This window comes from Podarcis cretensis, assembly GCF_951804945.1.
Source record: "Podarcis cretensis genome assembly, chromosome: 2".
Classification (NCBI taxonomy): Eukaryota; Metazoa; Chordata; class Lepidosauria; order Squamata; family Lacertidae; genus Podarcis; species Podarcis cretensis.
Genome location: NC_137171.1, coordinates 24,439,377 through 24,463,985, shown reverse-complemented (window position 1 = coordinate 24,463,985; position 24,609 = coordinate 24,439,377). Strand labels below are relative to the sequence as shown.

Sequence of the window (24,609 nt, the reverse complement as noted above, 5' to 3'; positions counted from 1 at the left end):
CAACATGAAACTCTAGATTGGTTGTACAAGCATCAAACTTCTTTCCCCCATACTATAAAGCTGTAACACTAATAACGGCATTACAAAGTAGAAGCACTTTCTGGTTGGAGTAAAATAGGTGTACAGCATATGCATGGGACTGCCAAATGTTTGGCCACTAAACAAAATGCTTCTCCCCCAACCCTCAATATCCTTTGGGGGAAAAGATTTGTTTTCCAAGCATCCTTTTGTTGATCACCTATTGCTAGCCACTTGATTGAAGCACCCGCTTTTGATGGCCTCGCTAGCTCATCTTCAGCAAGTCACAAGCTGCCACCTTCAGTTTCTTATCTTTATAGTAAGAATGATTGCTATCTTCATTATTGGTAATATTTCTTTCCTTCCCTTCCTTCCAAAGGACCTGCTTCACTGAATTGTGATGATGAAGAGGATTACTGCACCATGGCTTCTATGTTAGAAGCACTACATAATCAAGTGTGATGGTCTTTATTAATACAGAGAAGTCCTTATTAAACTGTCTGCATTCTTATTAGTTAAAGGTAAAGGTAAAGGTACCCCTGCCCGTACGGGCCAGTCTTGACAGACTCTGGGGTTGTGCGCCCATCTCACTTAAGAGGCCAGGGGCCAGCGCTGTCCGGAGACACTTCCGGGTCACGTGGCCAGCGTGACATCGCTGCTCTGGCCAGAGCCAGAGCCAGAGCCAGAGCCGCACACGGAAACGCCGTTTACCTTCCCGCTAGTAAGCGGTCCCTATTTATCTACTTGCACCCGAGGGTGCTTTCGAACTGCTAGGTTGGCAGGCGCTGGGACCGAACGACGGGAGCGCACCCCGCCGCAGGGATTCGAACCGCCGACCTTTCGATCGGTAAGCCCTAGGCGCTGAGGCTTTTACCCACAGCGCCACCTGCGTCTTATTAGTTACAGCAGACCAATTCACAGTCCCCATATGCTCAATGGTATCATGGAGATGTAGAGGTCTGAAAATGAGGAGGAGCATTTTTCCAGGCTTTGAGGGGCTTTCACATACACACAGATTGGAGGATGTTCTCATTCATTCAAAAAGGAGGGAACAAATCTATATTATGGGGGAGGGGGAACAGATGTGCAAACTTGGTTGATGGGTAGCTTTATCTGTCTAGTGGCGCTCCCATCCCAAGACCAAATTGCTGTATTTACATAACCAAATTGCTGTATTTACATAACTGTAAGGGGACGCAGGTGGCGCTGTGGGTTAAAGCCTCAGCGCCTAGGGCTTGCCGATCGAAAGGTCGGCGGTTCGAATCCCTGCGGCGGGGTGCGCTCCCGCTGCTCGGTCCCAGCGCCTGCCAACCTAGCAGTTCGAAAGCACCCTCGGGTGCAAGTAGATAAATAGGGACCGCTTACCAGCGGGAAGGTAAACGGCGTTTCCGTGTGCGGCTCTGGCTCGCCAGAGCAGCGATGTCACGCTGGCCACGTGACCCGGAAGTGTCTCCGGACAGCGCTGGCCCCTGGCCTCTTAAGTGAGATGGGTGCACAACCCCAGAGTCTGTCAAGACTGGCCCGTACGGGCAGGGGTACCTTTACCTTTACCTTTAAGGAACGTTCAGTGCTTATTCACATCTCTAAAACAAGAAAAATGTATCCTGTCCAATTCTTTGATTCCATAAAAGGTTGTTCCTTTAAAGCCTTAACAAAATATTCATTTCACTTGAAGCATTCTTTTTAAAACTTTAAATGTGCGGCAGATTTTAGTATGCAGGTGTGAATTTTAGGAAGGAAGGGGAAAAGAACATTAATTACAAAAAGATTTTCAAACGTATTTGCTTTGCAGAAATTTTCATTAAATACACATAGGGTGTAAGGCTAGAGAGAGCAGGCTTTGCTTTAAAGAGGCTAGAGAGTTCCCTCTAGTGTGCTGTTCTAGAAAATATTTACTTATATTAATACATGTTGCGGGCACCACAAATACAAAGAATATTCTTTAGGCTGTAAGAAGTTACATACACACCCTTGGTGGAATTTAACTTTTACTCAGAGTTTGATCCATTAATTTAAACAGGTCTACTCTGAATAAAACTTGGTTGACTATCACATCTAAGTTCATCTATCCCATCAAGCTTTCAGAGTTTTTCTTGGGGGACTGGCTGCCAATTCACTCCAAACTAAGTTTTACTGACTTCACTGGTCCCTCCAGAGATCCCTCCCCACATCTAGCAGATCAAGACCGGTAGACCCATGAGCTATGGCTGGCCTCAAAAAGCCACACTCCGCAACCAGAGGGTTCAATAACACACCTTCACATTACATGCTGCCTTGTAGCAGACCAGGCTATTTGCCCCATTATGCCAGTAGTGGCAAACCTTCGGCTCTCAAATTTCAGCAGCGACGCTAAAATTTTGTAAACCCCCCCCCACTCCATTCTACTGCATTGTTGTGGCACCCCTGCAGTGCGGCAATCAAGCTGTACCAGTCACGTTACCCTAAAACCAGCTCTGAGCCCAGACCACCAGGGGCTCTGGCAAGGGTATTTTTATATCATCTACTACCTGGTCCTTTTAAACTAGAGATGCCACTGATCTACATGCAACGTACGTGCTCCGCTACTGAGATACAGAATCTTCCCCCAATGCCAAGCAAGCCCACCAAGACAGAAGTGAAGCCCAAACCCTGCTGGATTACTTTAAAACCTGCTTTTTTTGTTAGTTTCGTGGGGTTTCCCAGGATCTGGCCATATTGGCAGGTCTCAATAAAATCCAATGTTGCTTTTGTTTTTCCTTTGTGGCAAGCAATACTTCGTTTTAACATTTTCCTCTTGAATTCACCTTTTCTTCAGGAACAAGCCTGGCAAGCATTTGCAGCTGAATAAAAACAGAGCTAGGTTTTTGGGGGGAAACACTTCATCCAATTCAGCAACACGTTAGTCCATAGTGTAGGCTATAATGACAATACAATACATTGTGGAAGGCCATAACGAGCAGTGCATACTAGCTCATGCCAGGAATTAGGCAGGAAAAGCCTAAATTTCACGGGTCCCTCAAACGAAACAGCCCTGGGCTGAGTTAAATATACAGATGAATGCTTTCTTTGTACAAACCAATTAAACTGGCCCTGTCAGCTGTCACTTTTCACTTCCTGGTTGCAATGTAGAAAAGAAGTTACCAAATATTGATCTCAGACAGAGATCAGTTACACCATAGTTCCTTACCATTTTAGTATGTTCATGTGTATATATATATACTAGCGCAGAACCTGAATATTAGGGAGTGAGGTTTCAGGTGGGAGGACACCAGCAGCATCTCCTGTTCTCCAAGAGGTCACTGTAGAGGCATTTGGGGGGGGGTTGTTGAGGAGGTGGCAGCGGTGTGCCCCACAGCTGCAGAAGCAGGTGATGTGTTCCTTGGAGGCCGGGTCTGCTGCCCTTGTAGATCTCGCCATCCAAGGTGGTCCTTTCACCTTGCATCGTGGGTGGGCCGGCCCTGTTCCTAGGAGCAGATTTAGGGGAATGCAACCGGTTCGGTCGCACCGGGCGTGTATCCTTGTGGGGCGCTGCGCCACAGCTATGGTGCAGAATGGAAGGCGAGTGGCACTAGATTGTGGCTTCCACACGACTAAAACTTTGACTTGCTGCTCGCAAAGCAGTTGCTCTGTAACTGACCCACAGCCCTACCATATCTATCTACAGTGGTACCTTAGGTTAAAGACGCTTCAGGTTGCAGACGCTTCAGGTTACAGACTTCGCTAACCTAGAAACAGTTCCTCAGGTTAAGAACTTTGCTTCAGGATGAGAACAGAAATCGTGCAGCAGGCCCCATTAGCTAAAGTGGTACCTCAGGTTAAGAACAGTTTCAGGTTAAGAACGGGCCTCCAAAACGAATTAAGTTCTTAACCCGAGGTACCACTGTATCCAGATCTATGTATGTAAAAAGAAAGAAAACCAGCTTAATGCATCAGTCGGCAGAGAGTATATTTGGGGCTGACTTGACTCTGCTCCAACCTGAGCACGACAACAGGACGCTTCAACGTGACGTTTTCTGTTTTTCCTTGTCAGAGGCGGACGGGAGAGGAAACACCCCCTAAAACCACGCGGGGAAAGTAGGGGGCGGTAAGGGAACCCTCCTGTTACGCCAGCGCGCTACGTACCACGAGCTGCGCCCCGCCCTCCACGCGCCGGGCATCGGGGCCAGCTGGGCGGGCAGAGAGAAGCATGGCTTCCCAGGCAGGCTGCGCAGCGGCGGAAATTTCCAGTGCGCCGCCCTGCACCGGAAGCGCCGCACTCCGCCTTCCATTGGCTCCCATCCCCAGCGACGATTTTGAAGCGATTGCGGACACGAAACCTCCACGCCCCCCAGTTGGAGTTGGCGAAGCTTGCTTAAGAGTAAGCAGGAGATCTGGCTACACATTGCCACCCCAATCCTATTGAACCCCCCCACCAGAACATCATGATCCCCAGAACATCATGATCCCCTGGATTGCCACAAAAACCCAAGAGCTTTGTTTGGGGGTAGATATCTCGATGCATCCCTTCCTCAGGCTGGCCCCATACTAAAGAGGCCAGGGCACCGACTCCTTCAACAGCTGCGTGCAGAGGAGGGAATAGGAGCAGGTGTAGCCTGCAGCACACGGCAACGCTAGCTGAAATTCCCTTCCCCTGCACCCAAGCAAAGGTGCGGGAGCCCCCGGCCTCTTTTGCATCCGGTGACCGGACCCTTCCTTCTGCATCCCTCCCCGATTGTTTGCGAGTCACTTCCAAAACCGCCCTCTCCCTCGGAAAAGGCTGGCGGCTGCTAAATTGCTCGTGCCACTCAGGATCGGTCCCACCCATCACCCGGCTTGTCCCCTGCAAAATCTGCAAATCCCCGCTCGCACCCCCAGCAAAGACAGCCTGCCCCAAAGGGGCAATTCACTCACAGGTCTGCGTCGCTGAGTTACCCCACCGCTGCTGCTGCTGGCGCCGCTCACTCGCACGTTGCACGGTTCGCGGCCCGTGTGAGCGCGGGCTTTGCGCCGCCCCTTTCCCCGATCCTGGACCAATGGGGACCTTCCCTCTAAACTCCCGAGCTCGGCAAATCCGCATCGCTCCGCGTAACGCAACGCCTTTGGGCAAGGCGAGTTGCAAGTGGTCGTGGGAGCTTTGCAGGAGAGATCTCCTAAAGCCGCGGCCTGCGCAACGCCGCTGCCCTCATGCTCCAGGATCTTGCTTCCGGCACGAAAGCTGAGCGGGGCACTTCGACCGGCTGTCCGCGTACCTATTTGCTGCGCCAGGCTGCAGCCGGGGCGAGATCCGAGTGCCTCAGCGCACGTGCAGCGGGCACTTCCTGGATCAGCCACTTGCGGCGCAGTGCAGAGAAGGCAGCCACGCCCACCCGCACTTTAATACGCACCACCTGCTTCCAGCGCGCCTCTTGTTTGTTTTGCAAACTGTGGCACGATCCTGTGCACGTTTACCCAGGAGTAAGTCATTGACAGGAGTTTACATCCCTACAAGCATGCATACGATTGGGCTGTACACTGTTACCAAATAACCAGTGCGTCCTAGGATAGCGTAAGTGCAACTTACTCTATTGATCATTGATCAAAGTAGTGCAGGCAGAGACACTTCGATCTGTTATAAAGGTAAAGGGACCCCTGACCATTAGGTCCAGTCGTGGCCGACTCTGGGGTTGCGACGCTCATCTTGCTTTATTGGCTGAGGGAGCCGGCGTACATCTTCCGGGTCATGTGGCCAGCATGACTAAGCCGCTTCTGGTGAACCAGAGCAGCGCACGGAAACGCCGTTTACCTTCCCGCCAGAGTGGTACCTATTTATCTACTTGCACTCTGACGTGCTTTCGAACTGCTAGGTTGACATGAGCTGGGACTGAAAAACGAGCTCACCCCATCGCGGGGATTCGAACCGCTGACCTTCTGATTGGCAAGTCCTAGGCTCTGTGGTTTAACCCACAGCGTCACCCGCATCCCTTTTTTGATCTGTTATAGCTGAACCCTATCTTGCCCATACAGTGGTACCCCGGGTTACAGACGCTTCAGGTTACAGACTCCGCTAACCCAGAAATAGTACCTTGGGTTAAGAACTTTGCTTCAGGATGAGAACAGAAATCGCGCGGCGGCAGCAGGAGACCCCATTAGCTAAAGTGGTACCCCAGGTTAAGAACAGTTTCATGTTAAGAACGGACCTCCGGAATGAATTAAGTTCTTAACCCGAGGTACCACTGTATATCCCTGCTGGGTGCTGCTCAGATAAGCCACTGCAGAGAGCACCACATGCCCCAGAAGTGTGCTACTTTGTACTAGAAGTAGGGCTTTTAGTGTTGCTGCTCCAGCCCTTTGGAATTGGTTACCAGCTGAGATCAGACAGATGCAGTGTCTTGATACTTATGCAGCTGTTGAGGATCTTTTTGTTCAAGAAGGCTTTCCCTGAATTGTGACCCAATCTAATTATGGAATACTATTTGTAAAATTAATAGAAATGGTTTAATGCTTTTTTAAAAAGAATTTTTATAGAGTTTGTATTATAGAGCACAAATCAAACAGGGAACCAGGCAGAGGGCCTTGTCTGTAGTGGCACCCGCCCTGTGGAACGCCCTCTGATCAGATGTCAAAGAAATAGACAACTCTCTGACATTTAGAAGATATCTGAAGGCAGCCCTGTTTAGGGAAGTTTTTAATGACTGATGTTTTAATGTATTTTTAATATTTTGTTGGAAGCCACCCAGAGTAGCTGTGGAAACCCAGCCAGATGGGCGGGGTAAAATAAATAAACAAATAAACAAACAAATAAATAATATTAACAATGAAGGGTGGACTATGAATCTTTCATATAAGTAAAAATAATCCTTAACTCTCTGAACAACTCCAACTATTAGAGAATTTAAACTGATTGCATAGCTAAACACTATGTACCTGTATGTTTTAGTTTAACGGATTCAAGACAGGCAGTGTTGTCTGTTCAGTCTGCTCATCTTAAGGAAAATTCCCACTACCTTCAGATAAAGGACACATCAATCCTCATAAACATTCATTTGAAACTAAATGCTGATTTCAATGGATATTGCTGCTGAAACCTCACTGACTTTTAGCTTTATAATAGGTAACTCACAGAATTGAGGCAATGAAAAGCTAAGGTTTACTTGATCCATCTATATTGTATGAATGTTCTCTAATTAAAAAAAAGTTGTGTACATCACTCTGAGCCAAAGAGCCATTGCTTGTTTTAGAATTCCAGGTTTTCAAGGTATGTAAATGTTACACAACTGTCCTGCAGGTAGATATTGGTAAGATTGCCAATCAAAAGGGGGACAAGTATGAATCTCTGGTGTTCTTTGGATTTCAACGTAGCTGAAGTATTTTGAAATGTTTTATAGAGTTTTCTCTGATAGCTCAGAACAAAGAATTAAAGTAAGTAGCAAGGGGAAACCTTGCTCACAAAATAAACTCACTAAACTTTTAAGGACAAGTTGTTTAGTTTCTAACGAAAGAACTAAACAAATCATTCATTCGTTCATCATCATCTCACATTTTAGCAGCTGCCCACCACTGAAATAAGAGTGTTCACTTTAACATTACCTACACCCCAAAGGATTTTACTTCTGTAGAACTTCTAGGCATTTGGAAATCCAGTCATAGCTTTCTTTAAATGCTTCCAAAGGTTTCTCCAAGCTTGGCCTTGCTTCACTGCTAAGCCCTTCTTCTGTTCCAGTAGCTTCTTCCTCCATCCACTTCTGCAGTGCCTAGGAGAAATCCAAACACTAAATCCAAAGTCTTATATAAAATGGTCGTGTCAAATAAAATAAACAGTTAAGATAAACCAATTGGTTTGGCATGGAACCATGATTATGCACCAACAATGACTTCTTTTGTGCATTTTTTTAGACCACAGCTTTCTCCAGGGCCTTTCAGTTTATTTGTGCCTTTATTTGTTGAAGATAAGGAGACAAAGAGAAGCAAAGAAACAAACCGTAGCAGAAGAAACACAAATAAATATTTCTTCAGGCTGTGTCTGGCAGATCTGTGGATTTATCTCCTCATAAAGAAAATAGTGTGTTAAAATATAACCAGTTCTTAAGCAGTTCAGTGGCTTATTGACATTCACCTCTCAAAATCTAGGGTGGATTTGGGCTGAGGACTGAGAATCCTCAACAATCTAATCTCACAATGTGTACACGGTTGTTTGTACAAGGAGGCAATGTGGGATGGAGGTCACAGAGGAGAAAGTGATAACTCGTCTCTTAAGTTATTTCATTTTCAACATTGTTATGCTGTCCCATAACAAAGTTCTCTGTGTGGCGTACAATAAATAAGCAAAAAATACTCTTATCTGTTAAATACAAAATGAGACGTAAAATCAAAAGCTACATTAATGCACCCTCCTAAAAAACCCATAAATTGAAAGCAGCCTGCAGTAGTTCCTACACTGCTGGGGTAACACTTGTCCATGTTTAGTTTTAGAGTAAGAGGCAAAAAGGATGGATGCCTCCAACCTGAATGGCAATCTTTTTTGTACCTTGTATCTTTCCAGAATGTTGAAGCCAAGGGCGGACTGTAGCTTGCGCAGACAAATGGGGCAAAGATCCAATGGGCGTCGGTCCGATTCCTCCAAATGGTTGGAACCTTGCATGACGCATTCTAACCACTGGCAGTGATGCAGCCCAAAGATGTGCCCAATCTCGTGAGTCAGGGTCTGAAACGCAGGACCAAATGAAACAAAGAACAATTGGAGCATGTGTTCTAAGGACCTGACATTCCCCATGGCACTACATATAGGGAAGCTTTTTAATGTATGATGTTTCTATATATATATTGGAAGCTGCCCAGAGTGGCTGGGGCGACCCAGTCAGGTGGGAGAGGCACAATCAATCAATCAATAATAAGTACTGTATTGTTAGCTCTTTTCCAAGACAAGGTATACACTTCACGGTGATAAAATTCTTGCTCTTTCAGGGAACTTGAACTTGCTGTTACGCAGAGCATTACGCAATAAACCCTCCCAAAACAAAACTTGATATTTTCACTTCCCCAACAAAAACTAGCTGTTTATGTATTCTGTGCACAGTAGCTTCCACAGGAAAGGCTTGCTTATGCAGAGCTCCAGCCACATCTGCTTCCCAGTTAAACCAAAACGGTTAACTGTGAGCTGACTACAGGTTCGTCCGTGCTTTTGCTTATCCCACAATTTCTAGGCATGGGTCCAAGCAGTTCTTCATTTGCCCTACCGCTTTCCCCGAGAAAACCCACAGTTTACTGCTGAATCGGAACAAACACCAATCTGCAGGGGGAAAAGTCCAATTGACATTTGTTCCAATTCAGTGGTAAACAATGGGTTTTCCTGAGGGAAAGCAGGGTGGATGAGCCTCATTGCCTTAAGAGGGAGGTGAATTGAGCGGCCTATTGTGAGAGGTTTCGTGTAGCCAAAGTAAAGCAGCACATCCAAGCAACATGAGCCTCCCAAACACCACACACAAGACAAAAATGTTGAACTCCTAATAAGACTAAATAAATAAATCATGTATTTTTCTGGAGCTCTGCTAAACATCCAGTTTGTTATTCTAGATCCAAATACTCCCTTGCTAGGGCTAGGCCGTCAAGCCACAGTGACGTGACAAAACTGGGATTACTGTATATCATCATTTTGGTTTACTGCCAGCAACAAAGTATTGTGGGGTTTTTTTTGTGGTCGTATGCCATATATATATATATATATATATATATATATATATATATATATATATGGAGTATAGAAATGGCCTTAAAGAAGTAAAATAAATAAACAGTGTTAAGTCCACTTACTTTAACGGAATTAAAGTATTAAAGGAAATTAATTAAAGAATTAAAGGAAATGTGACTAAAACACAATTTCATTTAGATGTGGAAATGTAGTGCTAGGAATCTAAAGCACACCCACTTTGCAGGACCTCAGAAGCAGCTTGCTTGTGATCTCAGGGGTATAGTAGCCATCAAACACAGAATAGTCAGATGGAGGAAGCTTCTTTGTAGTCTTCAGTGTGCCTTTGTAGTTTGCACTGTAAAAGTTGCTGTCATACCTGGCAAAGCTGAAGATCCCCATTCCTTAACAATGCAAAGAGGAAATCAAATTAAGGTTCCCACGAAGGGCAGAGGGCTGTGGTGACAGGATAATAGCACCAAAATGCTGAACATACTACTGGAAAAGCAAATACAATACTTCTAGAAAGTCGGAAATGAGGCTTCCTCCCCTCTTCCACCTAGAAGTGACATGGGGGAAACTTACCCATAAGCCCCTGTTGAGATCAGTCCAGCTACAAAAATGTTCTTGCTCAGATACATGAGCTTCATAAGGTCCCAAGGTCTCCCTAGAACTCCTGGGGCCAGCTGTGGCTTCACAGCCGTCATCTCTAAAAAGAATTCCAAGTTTGCTGTGGGAATGGAACATGTACGACTAATGTCAGGCTGAGAAAGCATGGGTGGGGCTGGGAGTAACCACAGAACTGCAGCCCCACTGCAGCACCCACCTTTAGCTGCAACTTGCTTCAAGCAAGTTGATGGATAGCATTTTCATTTTATTTTTACATTTGAATCCTAAAGATAAAGGTAAAGGTACCCCTGCCCGTACGGGCCAGTCTTGCCAGATTCTAGGGTTGTGCGCTCATCTCACTCTATAGGCCGGGAGCCAGCGCTGTCCGCAGACACTTCCAGGTCACGTGGCCAGTGTGACAAGCTGCATCTGGCGAGCCAGCGCAGCAGACGGAACGCCGTTTACCTTCCCACTGGTAAGCGGTCCCTATTTATCTACTTGCACCCGAGGGTGCTTTCGAACTGCTAGGTTGGCAGGCGCTGGGACCGAACGACGGGAGCGCACCCCACCGCGGGGATTCGAACTGCCGACCATGCGATCGGCAAGTCCTAGGCACTGAGGCTTTTACCCACAGCGCCACCCGCGTCCCATTTGAATCCTACCCCTACCTTTCCTCTAAGGAGCTCATTACTGTCCTGTAAGAGTTAAGGGAGTCAGGTGAAGGGAGGACAGGCCTCCTGCACTTTTAATAGTTTGTGTAGAGATGGGAGTTTTAGCAAGTGTACTTGCATTACTGAATTTCCTACTGAAATGGTCTCTCATGTGTGACTAATAAAGTTGCAGGAGTCCAGCCCTCTTCTGAATCTGGCCACTCTCCTCTTACCTTAGGGAAATGACTTGCTCAAAACTAAAACTACTTCATCGCACTCAAAGGAAATTTGTATTTTGCATAGATTTGTATGGCCCTCCTCTGAACTTGGTAAGCACTGTTGTTCGTTAGCACACCTCAAGGTGGTGTGTTGCAAAGGTCAGCGTTTCAGGAAGGGGGTGGTAGGTTTTATCATGAAAATGATACAGGAGGAAATGGATATCCCTGACATCTATACCTATATCTGAGTGTTGTTGTCCCCCGAGTTGCTTTTTGCAAAAATGAGAAGAGACCCAATCTCGTCTAGTTTTATCCTCATGGTCCAGAATGCCCTACTGTCCTAGACAGCACAGGAGACTTCATTATAAAACTGTTTTGTATGTGCTATTGCCACCCCTCTGTGGTCAAGAGGTGTACTGCAACCCTCTTGCAAATCCTCCCTCCCTCTGCCCTGTTTATTGGACCTTTATTGAATCGAAAGAACCCAGCAGAACCTTTTCAAAAGAATAATTCATTTTCACAACACCAAGCTGGAAATTCTGCAGAAACATCTATCATCTCCGGTTTGAAATCCACTGTCCGGATGGGGTAGGAAGGAAAAGCCCAGTTGCTCTAGTGCAGGCACAAACCATGTTCCATCTCAGCAGGAATTTCACAACAATCTGCACAGCCATATTCATTGCAGGTTCATACTAGCATGGGGCCTTAAAAGTTTCTGTTCAGCTTACTTATAGTTACTGCCAGTGCCTTAAATGTGAAGATGCTGGCTCCGCCATTCAAAGGCTGGGAAGGTAGGGAACGATGTACACCAGGAGTGGAGAAACTTAACCCCCAACAGCCCCAGCCAAGAAGGCCAATGGTCAGGGATGATGGCTGGAGAGCCACAGGTTTCTGACCCCTCATCTACATAGTCAGAGCCATGCTGGATCTGCACAAAGGCTTCTAGGATCCTGTGTGAGTAAATAATGCCATTAATCTATTCCAGAAGGCTCTGTGCTGTGTGGAGGACATGCTTCATTCTCACAAGCTGAGCTCTGCTATCATGGCCATGCAGTCATGCATCACACCCTGTCCTCAAGTGGGATGCCTGCAGCTTCAGAGTTGGACTTCAGCTTGCCAGAAGGAAAGATGCCAATCTGAATTCCATCTGTGGCAAAGTTTAACACTGACTACACAGGGTTGGCAGCGGAACAGGATGTGCAGCACAGCTCCCTCAGAAGCAGCCTCAATTTTCAAAGCTTTCTTTCTTCCGCATCATGTGCACTGATAAATAAGAAATGCTTTCTCCTCAATGTGTGTTGTATTTTAATATATAAATACATATACCAAAATAAAAAGTGCACTGCTCAAAAAATAGTTGGCTTGTATTCAGTCTTACAGTGGTACCTCTGGTTACGAACTTAATTCGTTCCGGAGGTCTGTTCTTAACATGAAACCGTTCTTAATCTGAGGTACCACTTTAGCTAATGGGGCCTCCTGCTGCCACGGCACAATTTCTATTCTCATCCTGAGGTAAAGTTTTTAACCCAAGGTACCACTTCTGGGTTAGCGGAGTCTGTAACCCGAAGTGTTTGTAACCCGAGGTACCACTGTATTGATGTTTTGTGCAAAGATAGAAGAAGCTCATTATCAAATTAAAGTCATATATAGTCTTGATGACTTAATATAACAATAAACAATGTATATACCTTCAGTCAAGGAGGCTTGGCCAAAGACGAAATTCCAGGAGTCCTTTGGGTAAAGATCTATCATGGTTACTCCCACAATACAAAAAGCATCCTTTGGCTTTTTTTTCTTTAGGTAACTCAAGAGGTGACCTGTATGAACAACAGACGTAGGTCTCTCTCAGCAGACGCAAAAGGACAGGAGATTGTAAATGCCCTAACACAGTGATAGCATAACCCAGACGGCTTTTGGAGCTATCAATTTCTATTAAAATTAATGTGACATTTGCAATGATAATAAGTAGAGATGACATCACCTTGCCAACAAAGGTCCGTACAGTTAAAGCTATGGTTTTTCCCAGTAGTGATGTATGGAAGTGAGAGCTGGACCATAAAGAAGGCTGATCGCCAAAGAATTGATGCTTTTGAAATTTTGGTGTTGGAGGAGACTCTTGAGAGTTCCATGGACTGCAAGAAGATCAAACCTCTCCATTCTTAAGGAAATCAGTCCTGAGTGCTCACTGGAAGGACAGATCGTGAAGCTGAGGCTCCAATACTTTGGCCACCTCATGAGAAGAGAAGACTCCCTGGAAAAGACCCTGATGTTGGAAAAGATGGAGGGCACAAGGAGAAGGGGATGAAAGAGGACGAGATGGTTGGACAGTGTTCTCGAAGCTACCAGCATGAGTTTGACCAAACTGCGGGAGGCAGTGGAAGACAGGAGTGCCTGGCATGCTCTGGTCCATGGAGTCATGAAGAGTTGGACACGACTAAATGACTAGACGACAACAACAACAACAACAACAACAACAACAACAACAAGAACAACATACGGGGGGAAACTATGGGAGAGAGCAGGGCAAAGAGATTTCCTTTATTGTGTCCTCCAGTATGTCTCCTCGCTTTTGGAAGTTTTTTTTTGGCTTGATGGAAGACGGCCCAGGATCTGAAAGCTCTCAAGTCCCTGTGATGGCTTACAATCATAGGGCTGTAGAGTTGGAAGGGAACCTGAGGATCATCTAGTCCAACCCCCCTGCAGTGCAGGAATAGGCAGCTGTCCCATATGGGGATGGAGCCTGCGACCCTGGTGTTAGCAACACCACGCTCTAACCACTGAGCCTACCGCATTTAGAATGCTTCTGACCCAGGGGAGGCAAATTCTGCTCATCCCTTTGGAAGTGCTGAAGTCATCGTGCAAATTTGTCTTGGGTTCCAGCCCAGGCTCCATGAAACGTTCAGGGCTGAAGGGCAACAGGATGAGCCTGCCTCCTCCTTGGGCTTGGGCTGGGCTGGAGGGAAGCAAGAAGTGAGTGTCATGGTTTCCTTTCAGCCACCCACTTCGAGCACCAGCCAGCTGAGAGCTTATGCCTACACACTTGCTTTCCACTACAAAAGGCCTGTGCCTACACATTGCCCTGTACACACATTGCCCACAGACTGCTTTTGGTGGAGGGGAGGGATGTTCCCAAACCCACTATTTTCCAGCAGCTTTAGATGGTCTTAATGCTAAGCCATGCTATACAAAAGGAATATCAGATACCTATCTCCTTTACCTACCACTGAGTTAAGCATTCTCCACAGAGAAAAGCAGCAAAACCAACGAATCTACTACTTGGTTTACCACTAAGCAAATGAAACTGCAGTTTTGTACTCTCCCATTTTGTTTCCGCACAGGCCTCTATCTATAGCGCCAGGGGAAGGACACAGCCAGAATTTCCCTCCAAATATAAATAATTTTCAGTTGAAAAGGAATCTAGCCGTCATAACTCTTGCCTACTATCAAGAGTCTACACAACAGATTTTAAGACAGTTATAGTTAATGTGAATAAGATCCAGCCAAATACAGTCCCTGTAACAATAAGTAATGGTTTGTTGTTATGTGAATAAGCCAGGGAGAGTCACAGAACTGTGCACCCTTCTTCATTTCATCTCCTTATGTGGCATGGAGAATATTGGGAAGTTTTTGCTTCTGCTTGTAACAAAGTAGAGTTTACTGTTATGTCAGAACTGAGACAAACTGTGGTTTGCCTTAGCTATGGTTAACTGAAACAAGCATTCTGTTGACCAAGCTGGAAGAGGTGCTGAGGGGCCTGTCAGCTTATCTTCCACGCTTTATTTTTCGAGTTGAAAGCAGCTACAGCAAGATGGGGTGGCTCTTGGAGAGAGGGTATTAAACCCTCTCAACCTCCAGTGTTGTTTTCCTGCTTTAAGGCAGCAAACCTATAAAGTCAGTTAACTCAGTATGGCTTATTCTTGAGTATGCATGTACAGTGGTACCTCGGGTTACATACGCTTCAGGTTACATACGCTTCAGGTTACACACTCCGCTAACCCAGAAATATTGCTTCAGGTTAAGAACTTTGCTTCAGGATGAGAACTGGCAAAATTGATTTAACGCCATGAGAAAGTCCCAATCCAAAAGTGTTCCATCTGTTCCTCATACCCATTCCTTTTTACCTGGGGGGCAGGGACGCAGGGGTACGCATACCCCTAAACATTTTGTGAATCTAAGTTTGGCCTCATTGAGGGGCAGTATTTCAGTATGAGTAGGAATATGAGAGTACCCCTAAACAGTTTTTTAAAGAAAAAAAAGCACTGCTCATACCTGCATGAATCTGCAGATTGTGTGTGTTTTCATTGATCCGAAAAGGGCAACCTGTGTGTGAAACTGGCACTGGTCCTAGGATTCTTACAATCAAGCCGTAGTAAAAGGCTTCACAGTAATCCTTCAGCCATTTCATGTAGACATCTGTGCTAACTCTGGAATCTCCAAAAGAACCTACCAAAAAACAGTGAAGAAAAGCAGCATGTTTTAGCTTCAGTTGTATAGTTCTGCCCCCCTCCCATCTCAAACTACATGAAGAGCTATTGTATACATAGTACTGTTTTAAAATATGAGATATGGGTTTGCATTCAGTATAGTGCTAAAGAAATCATTCCATCAGTACAAACATTTCGGCTTGCAAAAGAACAATCTTCCCTCTCCTCCCTCCCCGATGTGCTGTCTTGGAAGTTACTGCAACGCTTTTGAGCAGATTTGGGGAGGGCACGGGGGGGGGGGGAAGAGTCATGTTGTGCTAGCGAGAATCATTGTGCTGGCTTCAGTTACTACATTAATTTAGTTGAATACATCCCATGATTTGTAGTATTTATCTTGTCTGGCTTTAGAATAAGACTCTGAGATGTGCACCATTAGTCTTGTTTTAAAAATGAGGAACAAAGGCAGAGAGATAATGATTTGCCAAAGACCATCTAATGCAGGAATGGCCAACATGGTGCCCTCTAGATTTTGTTGGACTACAACTCCCATAAGCCCAAGTAAGTATGGCAAAAGGCCAGAGATAATGGAAGTTGTAGTCTAACATTTGGATGACACCATGTTGGCTATCTCTCATTTAATAAGTCATAGGGCAGAAGGTTCACAATGCAGAGAAATGTACACTTACTTATTGGGCAGCAAGCCCCACTGAATTTAATTACTTACTTCTGAGTACACATGTACACGGTTTGGCTTTACTTTATCTGTCTGTTTATATTCCACTGGGCACAATATTTATCTCCTGCATATTTTGGTAGGGAGAGCCACATTGTCTTGGCTGCCATTCCAAATAGTAAGCCGGGGTGGGGGGCTGAGATAAAAGTGAAAAGGGGTGTGTTGGCAAAACTATCCAGCACAGTCACAACTGGCTATCAAAGCCAGGAAACATTATCTGAGGGTCAAATTTAGATTTTCCCTTTTTAATGGCATACAAAAAGCAAAAAACTCTACAAAGGCAAGCACTCAAAAAGTAGCGAAGGTTAAAATTATGGTTGTATATATGATGCAAGAACACAGCAGACATGCTTAAATTCAATTTATTGCAATGGGATATACCTGTACACTTAAGTCTGTTGATATCAGTGGGACTTTTAAACAAAGTAAACAAAAGTTTACTTTTGTTTACACTTATATAACTAGGACACCCTTTTTAAAGTTCTTTTGCTCAGCAGTAGAGTACATACTCCTCTCTGAAATCTTGGGGAACTGCTACCACTCAGTGCAAACTAGAGGTCAGAAGACTTTAGGCTTGTGGCCCACCTTGTTTTTTACTAGAACATGAAGAACCAAAGCCATGTGCAAAATATATACATTAGTTTGAATAAATGAGGGTGACTATAAGCAAACTCTGAGCTTAGGAATTTGTTTTCAATTCTAGAACTCAATTTTGCTCACAGTCCTTTCACACAAATGACCACTCCTGTTTAAAAAGGTAAAGGACCCCTGACAGTTAAGTCCAGTCGCGAACAACTCTGGGGTTGCAGCGCTCATCTTGCTTTACTGGCCAAGGGAGCCGACGTTTGTCTGCAGACAGTTTTTCCAGGTCATGTGGACAGTATGACTAAGCCGCTTCTGGTGAAACCAGAGCAGCACACGGAAACGCCGTTTACCTTCCCACCGGAGCGGTACCTATTTATCTACTTGCACTTTGACGTGCTTTTGAACTGCTAGGTTGGCAGGTGCTGGGACCGAGCAACGGGAGCTCACCCCGTCGCGGGGATTTGAACCGCCAACCTTCCAATCAGCAAACCCCAGGCTCAGTGGTTTAGACCATAGCGCCACCCACCCGCGTCACAAATGCCCACTCCTGTTTAGCTTTCTTTATTTCAGCAGTCTAATTTAGGTATAAGAAACCGCTATGTTGTTGCTACTGCTAGACAACTGAAAGTCAGACTCCCCAGCTAGGCATAACTTGCAAACCACCCAGAGATCTACCAGCAGATCCTGATCTACTTTCTGCCCACTTCTGAGCAAGACGTTCCCCAGGACTCTATGTAAAGCAGGTTTCTATGCTTCTCTCTCTCTCTTTTTTTTAGACTTCCTTCAACCTCTCTGACAATCATCCATTATTCAAATTTTTAAATACGCATTTCCTAATTATTATTTTTTTAAAATTTCAAATAGAAATAATAAACAATGAAGATAAAATTTTGTCCAAGATGTATAAAATCTTGCTAGAATGGTATACAAAATATGAGGAAGTTAAATCGGTTATGATACACTGGGCCAGAGATTTGGGTTATAATATACAGTTTAATGATTGGATAAAACTGTGGAATGAAAATATAAAATTTACGGCATGTACTGCGTTAAAGGAAAATGTTATGAAAATGATTTATAGATGGTACATCACACCTGTGAAACTGGCAAAAATGTATAAAACATGTAATAAGTTGGAAATGTAAAGAAAAAGAAGGAACATTTTATCATATGTGGTGGGATTGTAAGAAGGTGAAGGGCTTCTGGGAAATGATATATAATGAGATGAAAAAGATGTTGAAATATACGTTTGTTAAGAAACCAGAGGCTTTTCTTTTAGGAATAGTAGGAAATGAAATAAATAGAATGGACTGTAAACTTTTCCAATATGCAGTAACAGCAGCGAGAATATTATTGGCCCAAAGATGGAAACAGGAACAACTGCCGACGCTCGAAGAATTGAGAATGAAATTGATGGAGTATGCTGAACTGGACAAACTAACAGGAAAGATCAGATATATACAAGATCAAAAGTTCATTGAAGACTGGGGAAAATTTTCAGACTATCTGAAATGTGCTACTGGAAGGAATTTTTTTTCTTTTATTTTGTTTTATCTGAAATGTGTATGTGATGAGCAAATAACGCTAGTGTGATTTCAAGAAGTTCTGTAAATGATAGAGGACTATTGTATTGATGAAAACTAAGTGTGTGAAGGTTTATAAAATGCAATATAAAATTAGGTTTCTACGCTTCTCATGTACCTCATCCCAATCTACCAATTCCTATGTGTCATGAAACACTTTCTAGACTTCAAAGGACTGGATATACAATAAGGCACATGGTGAGGCTTCACAGGTGTCCTTTGCCAACCAAGTGCACCCCAAAATATGAGTGATATCTGCTGCAATGTCTAAGGGCTCTGTGGTAGATGGGCACAGACTGTTCAAAGTGAAAAGGCTTCCCTGAAGGTGAAAAGCTTGAAAAACCCCAGCTTAATTAGTTCCTATTTAATGACTCATTAAAGAACCTGCCTAGCTTGGTTAGCATGCTTTATTGGCCATAAGGTTCTGTAGGCAGCATTACCAATGGGCTGAACATAAATCCGATTTTTCTGGGGAGTTGGTGTCTTTCTGCAAGGGTCATGATAAAACTGTGCAAAATCCTGGGTGGGTTCTGGGTGTGAGGAGATCCAATCCGACTCAGAATGAAGCGTGATGGGCTTGAAAAGAACACTGCCTGGCCGAAATGCTTCATTTAGGAAACACTTCTCCTTAGGGTTAAGCTTCTCATAAAGTTTTGCAAGCTGTGTGTCCTTGGAAACCAGGGCTGCCTTCAGCACCTCCTCAGAATGTTTAATAACCTTCATCTAATGAAAGAGAAAGACGAAAAGTGTTACAACATCTGCATTTCACATGCACACATTTTTTTTATTTTAAACTGTTCCCTTTCTTCCATCACTCCTCACAAGCTCCTATTATTCCTTTCACGATTAGTAACTAGCCACCCACCAGCCATATTTTGCAGCTTGCTGCTTACTCAGCAACCATCAAATCCTACATATGCAACATTCAGCTTCCTCATTCCTGTCCTATTTCCATACCCAACCATCATTTCACAATCAGCTTCTGCTTTTGGACAAGACAAGCATGTGAAAGGCTTGCTACAAACTCAGTCGTCAGCCTAGTTCCATACAATGTTCACTGGGTCACTACATCCCAACTTTCACACACACACAAAAAAAAATCCAGCCACATTTACATCAGTCTGAAACCCACATTGTAACAAGATCTAGGTGGTTCTTAAATCCAGTTACAATTCATGACGTCTGTCCTAATGAAATCGAAGCAGTGGTTTATTAAACTTGTCACTCTGTCTTCAACCACAGCCCATTCTGAACATCTGAGAAACATTAAACAGCACAGGAAACCCATTCTATCATGAATGGCCTTTTAAAATCACATATTAATGATCAGCAGTGCCATCAGTACAGGATGTTGTGGTATGTTCTTATCTTCCTCTTCTGACATGCGAGTGTTTGGGGCAGGAGGAGGGGAGAGGTGGAGTTAGAGAAGAAGTCCCAGACCCTGAATCTTCCCTAATGAGAACAGCAAGACACACATGGCTTTGAGAACTATCTGTATGATTTACCAATTTGCTCATTTAGGTAGGCATTTCTGGCTCTGCGTTTTCAGACTATGCCCTCAGAATATTTAGAGGGATGCTATAGGAAAATCCCAGTAGAAAAGCGGCTTTGTATATGTGGCAGTTGAAGATCTATACCATTATGTACTATATTGTCCTTTGTATTCTGAACTGAGAGCTAAGTATATTCTTGAATTGTTATGTAAGATGACTGAAGCAGACTACTGAGTGAAGATCACTTATTTGTTGTCTGACTTGATAAGTTTGTGACAAACAACATGGCAAGATTTGCAGTTGCTACCCAAAAACTAAGAAGAATGTTCATCAAGGATAATATGGTGGACTGCAAAGATCTGAAATATGGAAACGTGTGCTTTGGTTTGGATTTTAAGATATACAGGTATATGTATCAATTGGCTAATACTGACTTTTAATGGTGTATCTAGGCACATACCGTATAGCATGGATAGGATGTATACAGTGGTAAAAAAGGTAAAGGTACCCCTGACTGTTAGGTCCAGTCGCGGATGACTCTGGGGTTGCGGCGCTCATCTTGCTCTATAGGCCGAGGGAGCAGGCGTTTGTCTGCAGACAGCTTCCGGGTCATGTGGCCAGCATGACTAAGCTGCTTCTGGCGAACTAGAGCAGCGCCCGGAAACACCATTTACCTTCTCACCGGAGCAGTACCTACTTGCACTTTGACCTGCTTTCAAACTGCTAGGTTGGCAGGAGCAGGGACCGAGCAATGGGAGCTCACCCCGTCACGGGGATTCTAACCGCCGACCTTCTGATCAGCAAGCCCTAGGCTCTGTAGTTTAAACCACAGCGCCACCCGCATCCCATGTACCCAGGTTTGGTTTAAGAACAGCTTAGTTTATGAACCACTTGGATTAAGAATGCTGCAAACCTGGAAGTAGGTGTTTTGGATTGTGAACTTTGCCTTGGAAGCAGAACATGTTTCGCTTCCTGTTGAGTGTGTTCTATTTGTAAATTGAGTCCCTCACTGCTATGGGAAAGCACGCCTTGGTTTAAGAATGCTTTGGTTTAAGAACAGACTTCCGGAACTGATTAAGTTCGTAAACCAAGGTACCACTGTATTTATTTGTAGTGACGGTTTGACCATGATGATCCCAAATGACCAGGATGGCCACAACAAATAATAAATTCTATTCTGATTTGTATTTTACCTGAGTCTGTTGTAGGTGCCATTAAAAACTCCAGGAAACACCAAAAGATTACTTTAGGTCTGTTCAAGAGCTTGGGCCTGCCCAGTGGAAGTTTAAAGGAAAAAAAGAAGGAAAAAACCATTGACATCTTAACATATCCCAAACTTCTTTCAAAAGTTCTCTCAGTTTCAAAAATAAATTGCTACATGACTTGGGTGGGGAAGAAAAGCTGCTATTTTACACACATATTCCAAAAGCCACCTTGCATGCATAAAGCTAAGGGTTCCAGACTGGGTGTCATGGGAGCACTTCTTAAGGCACACTAGCTTCAACTAATTTTTCAGAGCTTGTTTCCTGAAACAATTTTCTAGAATTTATTGTTTGTTTGCTTATTTAATACATGTTTCCCTTGCCCTTCCTGCTATCAGAGCTCAGGACATCTTGGCAATTAAAAGCCATAGAAGTCATCATATGAACATAACCTTAAAAACAGTAACTACTCGTCATGCTCAATACAGTAGAAATAATGGGCTGTCATTCCCAATCACCCTTCCCCAAGTATTTATTTATTTATTTTTACTGTTAGCAAAAAGAAGACAATTATATAGACCAGCCACAGTTCTTTGAAGAAGGTTCTGACAGAACAATGAAGCTGCTTAGCAAACCTCTTCATCATCTATCCTATAAAATATAATTTTGTGCCTATATAAATTTGACAGTGTGCAGTTACCCAGACCCCTTGCTATTTTATTCTGAGCAAATCAGCTGTCATTGCTATACACTTACAAACACATGACAGGACCAGCTTCAGGGGCTACTTGGGCAAGAGGCACCAAATGGGTCCCTTTTCAGAGTGAATTTACCTCCTCCTTCCTTCACCCCTCTGCTGACTTCTCACTCTTGTTCCCCCAGAGCAGCCTTTCTCAACCTGTGGGTCTCCAGATGTCATTGGACTACAACTCCCATCACCCCTAGCTAGCAAGGCCAGAGCTCAGGGATGATGGGAGTTGTAGTCCAACAACATCTGGGGACCCACAGGTTGAGAACTGCTGCCCCAGAGGGAAGGCACAAGGCAGGTGAAGGAAGCTGCTCTGTCTTCTCTCTTGTATGCTCAATGGGGACAGGAGAGCAGGATGTGACAGTGAGGAGGAATAGGGCCAGGAGGCGGGGGCAGATGTGTTAGCGGTGGACCGACCGCAGAGATGGGGCCCTCAACAATGCTGCTTTTTGTTGAGATTCCTGCATTGCACAAGAGGACTAGAGGAAATTTAAGGACTATTTGAATAAATATTGTAATATAGAAAATTAGAAATTACTTGAAAGAAACCAATAGGCCTAGGATTAAACTAAGTTATAATTAAATAAATGGGATTTAGAATGTTAACCAAGTCAACCAAGATGTTTAAAAGGTTAGATTTGTGAAGAATTAAGTTTGTTGTTATTGTTTCTCTGTTTATTGTTCCTTCCACCCTCCCCCCCCCCCTGCCCTGACTGTGACACTTCCATCCTGGGTGTAGCCAGTTTTTGTGTATCATTTTGCTTTGTGGTTTGTGTTATCATTGTGGAAAAATCTAATAAAAAATTATTGAAAAAATAAAGGGGGTTGGACTAAATGACCCTCGGGGTCCCTTCCAACTCAACAATTCTGTGATTCTCTAACTTTTCAAGAGACTGCATTTAATATTTCAGTTTCCGGCTAAGTGCGTGTGCTTTATAGTTGACTTGGTTTTGTAATGTTTGGGTTGTTTTATTTGATGTTTTAATATAGGTTATAAACTGCTTTGAGATTCCCCCCCCCCATTAAAAATATAGAGAGAATCTCTCTCTCTGTGTGTGTGTGTGTGTGTGTGTGTGTGTGTGTGTGTGTGTGTCTGTCTGTCCCTGGGAAATGGGGACTCTTGGGAGGGCCTGAGCAGTTGGCAACCCTGACCCAGTACAATACACCACCCCCCTGCCCTGACTGTGACACTTCCATCCTGGGTGTAGCCAAGGGGGCAGCTGCCCCCCAAATCAATCAAAATCAATACATGAGGTTCTCCCCCCCCCCGCCCCCCGTAACAAAAGCCTGTCCCCTCCTTAACAAAAATCCTGGCTATGCCCATGCTAAAAGGCCCCCTCCCTCCCTCAAGCGTCGTCCTCTGGGCCCTCTGCTTTGACACCCACACCCAAGCACCTCTCCCCTCACAGCTGAACCCCCCTCCCCCCCAAAGCAACGCGCCGCTTCCGCGGGCCGCCACGCCCAGGCGAGGCCTACCTCCTCAGGCACGCCCCTCTCTCATAGCCGCGGCCCACACGGCTCGGCTCGGCCTGCTCCGCCCTTCTGCGTCGGCCGCGAAGCCCGGCTCGGTTCCAGCCGTTGCCAGGCGGACTGAGAGGGCGGAGGCCGGGCGGGGAGGAGGGCTGGCTCGGGTCTTCTCCAGACGCGAGGGCTCTCTCCCGGATTCGTAGCCCGGCCGGCCGTGAGGGAAGCAGCAGGCCGGCTGGTCTGCCTTTCTGCCTCAGAATATGCAGGGCCTGGTCGACGGGAGAGATGCTGCCATCCCCGCTTTGGAATATATATATATTGACGCCTACGCTAAGGCACAGGCATAGGAGCTAACTCCTAGGGGGTCGAGGTCCCTTCGCCCCCCCCCCCGCTACAAAAAAATAAAATATTTGAGGGGGTCTGCCCCCTCCCCTAAAAAGGTTTGATGGGCATTGCGGCCCAAAGTGGCTGGGGAAACTCAGCCGGATGGGCGGGGTATAAATATTATTATTATTATTATTATTATTAAAATGTTGTGGGTGCGCCCCATCATGTGATCGATTATGCAGGCTTACCTGGGCCTCCCCCCGCCCCCAGAATATATTATTCAAGTTGGCACCCCTGGGCACAATGCAGTCGCACGCAGGTAGTGTCTCTAAGCATGTGCCGAGTGCATTTCTCTCAACGCTGTTTAAGGGGGCTAACGTCATGGGCGTATCCAGGGATTTATGTTGGGACATCCACCTGTCATCCTCCTCTGTCTGGCTCTGTCTAGCAAGATTTGGAATGAAATGTCTCCACAACAGCTCTTTTCAATTACTTTCTTTTGACCCCAAGCGCTCAGGAAAATCTGTCCAAATCTTCAGTCGTTTGCAAACTAGGAAGTTAAATAAAAAAACTGCATCAGGGAGAACCTTTCATGAGGTTAACGAGTGTATTTTGCAAAATTACAAAGAACATGCCTTTTTCCATTTTATTTTTAAATCTGTAAACTAAAACAAGCTTTCTTGGATTTGCTGAAAACCTTTTCAGCACTTCTCAAATTCCTCCTTTCCCCGCCATAGTTTTTCTGTGCACGCTCAGTAAGCATAGCCGATTGAGATGCTCCAGTCATCTTCAACAGTAGCCAGGTCTTTACTCTGCAAGAATGACTGCTCTGTGGTACAAGTGACCACAATGAGCATTTTCATTTCAAATATTATTTCAATTTTTATTTATTTTTATTTATTTGATGTAGGGGCAGCTTTACCCTCCAGCTAC

The 24,609-nt window shown here is 44.9% G+C and overlaps 2 protein-coding genes across 5 annotated transcripts in view; both read right to left on the bottom strand.

Annotated features, from left to right (window-relative positions):
- Positions 1 to 5,103, bottom strand: part of ARSG (arylsulfatase G) — a 119,822-nt gene extending 114,719 nt beyond the window's left edge. For both annotated transcript variants that reach the window (XM_079965473.1, XM_079965475.1), the window contains exon 1: positions 4,888 to 5,103. The gene's annotated coding sequence lies outside the window, so the exon portion shown is untranslated. The remainder of the gene's footprint in view (positions 1 to 4,887) is intronic.
- A 2,448-nt stretch (positions 5,104 to 7,551) lies between these two features.
- AMZ2 (archaelysin family metallopeptidase 2) lies at positions 7,552 to 24,367 on the bottom strand. 3 transcript variants are annotated; one of them, XM_079965593.1, is made up of 7 exons: positions 23,925 to 24,362; positions 18,880 to 19,162; positions 15,384 to 15,557; positions 12,803 to 12,931; positions 9,878 to 10,041; positions 8,480 to 8,656; positions 7,552 to 7,706 (listed from the first exon to the last, which is right to left on the bottom strand). In XM_079965593.1, exons 1-7 carry the CDS (start codon positions 24,087 to 24,089, stop codon positions 7,560 to 7,562), a joined length of 1,239 nt encoding a protein of 412 aa, XP_079821719.1. In that variant the 5' UTR covers positions 24,090 to 24,362; the 3' UTR covers positions 7,552 to 7,559. The 3 variants fall into 3 exon arrangements, with proteins under 3 accessions (XP_079821719.1, XP_079821721.1, XP_079821720.1); XM_079965595.1 differs by lacking the exon at positions 23,925 to 24,362 and adding an exon at positions 23,359 to 23,710; XM_079965594.1 differs by lacking the exon at positions 12,803 to 12,931 and having other exon boundaries at positions 23,925 to 24,367.
- Positions 24,368 to 24,609: the final 242 nt, after the last annotated feature.